General features: G+C 52.8%; 1 protein-coding gene across 1 annotated transcript; it reads right to left on the bottom strand.

Moving 5' to 3' along the window:
- Positions 1-232: 232 nt before the first annotated feature.
- Positions 233-1,788, bottom strand: BDV14DRAFT_87529 (uncharacterized protein). Its single transcript, XM_073777761.1, has 5 exons — positions 1,662-1,788; positions 1,267-1,594; positions 1,162-1,218; positions 949-1,110; positions 233-905 (listed from the first exon to the last, which is right to left on the bottom strand). Exons 1-5 carry the CDS (start codon positions 1,735-1,737, stop codon positions 539-541), a joined length of 990 nt encoding a protein of 329 aa, XP_073632734.1. The 5' UTR covers positions 1,738-1,788; the 3' UTR covers positions 233-538.
- Between the last annotated feature and the right edge of the window lie 515 nt (positions 1,789-2,303).

Raw genomic sequence — 2,303 nt, 5'->3', positions numbered from 1 at the left:
CAACCCCAGGTGATAATATCGCATTTGCCAGGGATTGCACGTCGGACAAACACAGCCTACTGCGAGAGATTGCCGTGCGACCTTCAGTTATCCACATCGTCGAACCGCCCAAAATTGGCTGACTGATTGGCTAACCGATCACCAACGACCGAACTCTGGACCTGTCCCAAGCTTCTCTACAGAGCACGCTAACTAAGGAGGTTTGCCCGGTTCTGGCTGTACCAAACTTCCATTTTATCCCGATTGCCCCTGACTCCGATTCATGGACTTACAGTTCCGTTAGCTTTAGCTTACCCCGAACAGCGACCGTGGGTCACCATCGCAAAGGGAAGATTATGGCGAGAGGAAACATCAACCGGCCGGATGGAATCCACAGCATTACTCCAATTGAAATGCACGGAATTGCAAAAATACTCATTGTTCTCTCTCTAGATCTAGAACTTGCGCCTGCTTCAGGATTGCCTCCGACTCATCTCTTCGAAATCGCGACCAATCCAAAAACAACCTCCGTAAAACCAAACTACCATACAAAAGCCGATTACAATGCAGTGGAATTGCCCGTTGATTCGACTGAATAAGTTGTGAACGGCAGAACGGTGCATGGGCTGCTAGGGCACACCTGCTCGCGTTGAAGGTTCTTGAACTTAGGACCATTGGGCCCGGCGGTGTATGTCGCTTGTCCGAATAGTTCTGGCCCTCCTTGAAGCGCATCGTCACCCCATCTTCCGTTGAAGTTCAGCCAGACGACCGGGAAGCTGGAGTCGTACGCCTCGAAAGTCTGCGTGTCTGCTGTATAGCTATACGCGTAGGCGCCCAGGGTGGGATCCCACAGGATACCTTGATCTGTCTCGTCGACGAGAGGGCCGAAAGGCAGGTTGAGACCGGGGATCGTGTGGTCATGGGGACTGCAAAGGTAAGTCACAGCCAGAAACGACCAAGGCAACTTACCCAGCAATGGAATATACGGCATGGGTACCATTCCCAGAGTACGCAATCGGACGGTCACCTTGCTTTTCCGTCGCCTCATAGGTGAAAGCTTGTCCTCGGGAATGTTGGCTGTACCAGAGCGCTTGGGGCTCTCCGTCCCGGAACCGGATCATGTTGTGCTCCCTGCAGCATATACGTTAGGTTGATACCGAAGGATTTGACGACTCAACGCACCAGTCTCCGATGTGGTTACCAAATTCCATCCCGATAACTGTGTTACCAAGGTTATATCTGTCCGCTGGTCAGAGCACGGAGCACCCAACTGTCAATGCGACTTACGAATAGTAATAGAAGTAGAACGCATCTACTTCGCCATCGCCATGATCATTTACGACAATTATCGACGAAGTGTCGCTTGCCTGGCCGCTGTCGTCAATGTCGGCGCCAAACAACCATTCGGGCTGCGGGTTTGCATCGATGCCTTCCACTGACGTCAAATACACGCTTTCGTTACCTAGCGCGTTGAGCTGGTCCAGGTTATCCAGGGTAAGGGGCTCTTGAACGCCGGAGATCTCCTCGTAGTCCACCTTGGGCACGACGTGGTTCAGGTGTTCGGCGATGCCGGAAGGTCGATACCTGTCTTCGCTGTAAAGCCAAACAAGAGGGGCTAGACTGGTCAGTCCGGATATGAATCTCTCTTGTACTATCATTATCCATGCGGTAAGCGAGCCTACCATAGTCCAACACATAACTCGGGATCTCTGTCGCAGCTAGCGCGGCGTCCACAGCACGAGGGGTATACATAGACATTATGTAACATAGTACGTACAAGTACCAATTCAACAACCTTGGACGAGATAGCCAACTCACCCAGGCGTCGTCGCAAGTTATATACCCTGCATCAACGAAATTGAAGATGGCCCGTGGTTACATCGCACCTGCATACATCCTCACACCCCTCAGCCGGTGATCAGCACATCCCTCCACCAGGGCGTTCGTACAAAAAGCCCACTACCAAACCAGCGCGCCTCTCCAGCCCCGTGGGTAAGGGGAACTATTTCCAAGCTCAGAAAAGCGCAAGCATCACGCAAGACATATCCAGGAGAGGGTTGCATTTTTGCATCGACGCCCAACCAACAGAGATCCTTAGTGCTGACTCGTGGGCGGGGAGGGGGGAGCGCACTGGTCGGTCCCTGGGAGCTTGTTTGCTCTCATTGGGCTTTCGAGTCTATTGTGACTATGCATAAGATCGATAAGCATGATTTGGGGGCCGCCACCGGCTTTAGGATTGCGGTGCAGGTGGTTGTTCAGCTGGTGTTGGTGCGTTGATGCGGTTCTTGGCTGTCCCGTGATGGACTGGGATTCGGACCCCTGCC

This window comes from Aspergillus stella-maris (assembly GCF_047715825.1).
Source record: "Aspergillus stella-maris strain CBS 113639 unplaced genomic scaffold BDV14scaffold_4, whole genome shotgun sequence".
Lineage (NCBI taxonomy): Eukaryota > Fungi > Ascomycota > Eurotiomycetes > Eurotiales > Aspergillaceae > Aspergillus > Aspergillus stella-maris.
The sequence above is the reverse complement of the archived record's forward strand: the minus strand, read 5'-3'. Positions and strand labels throughout refer to the sequence as shown.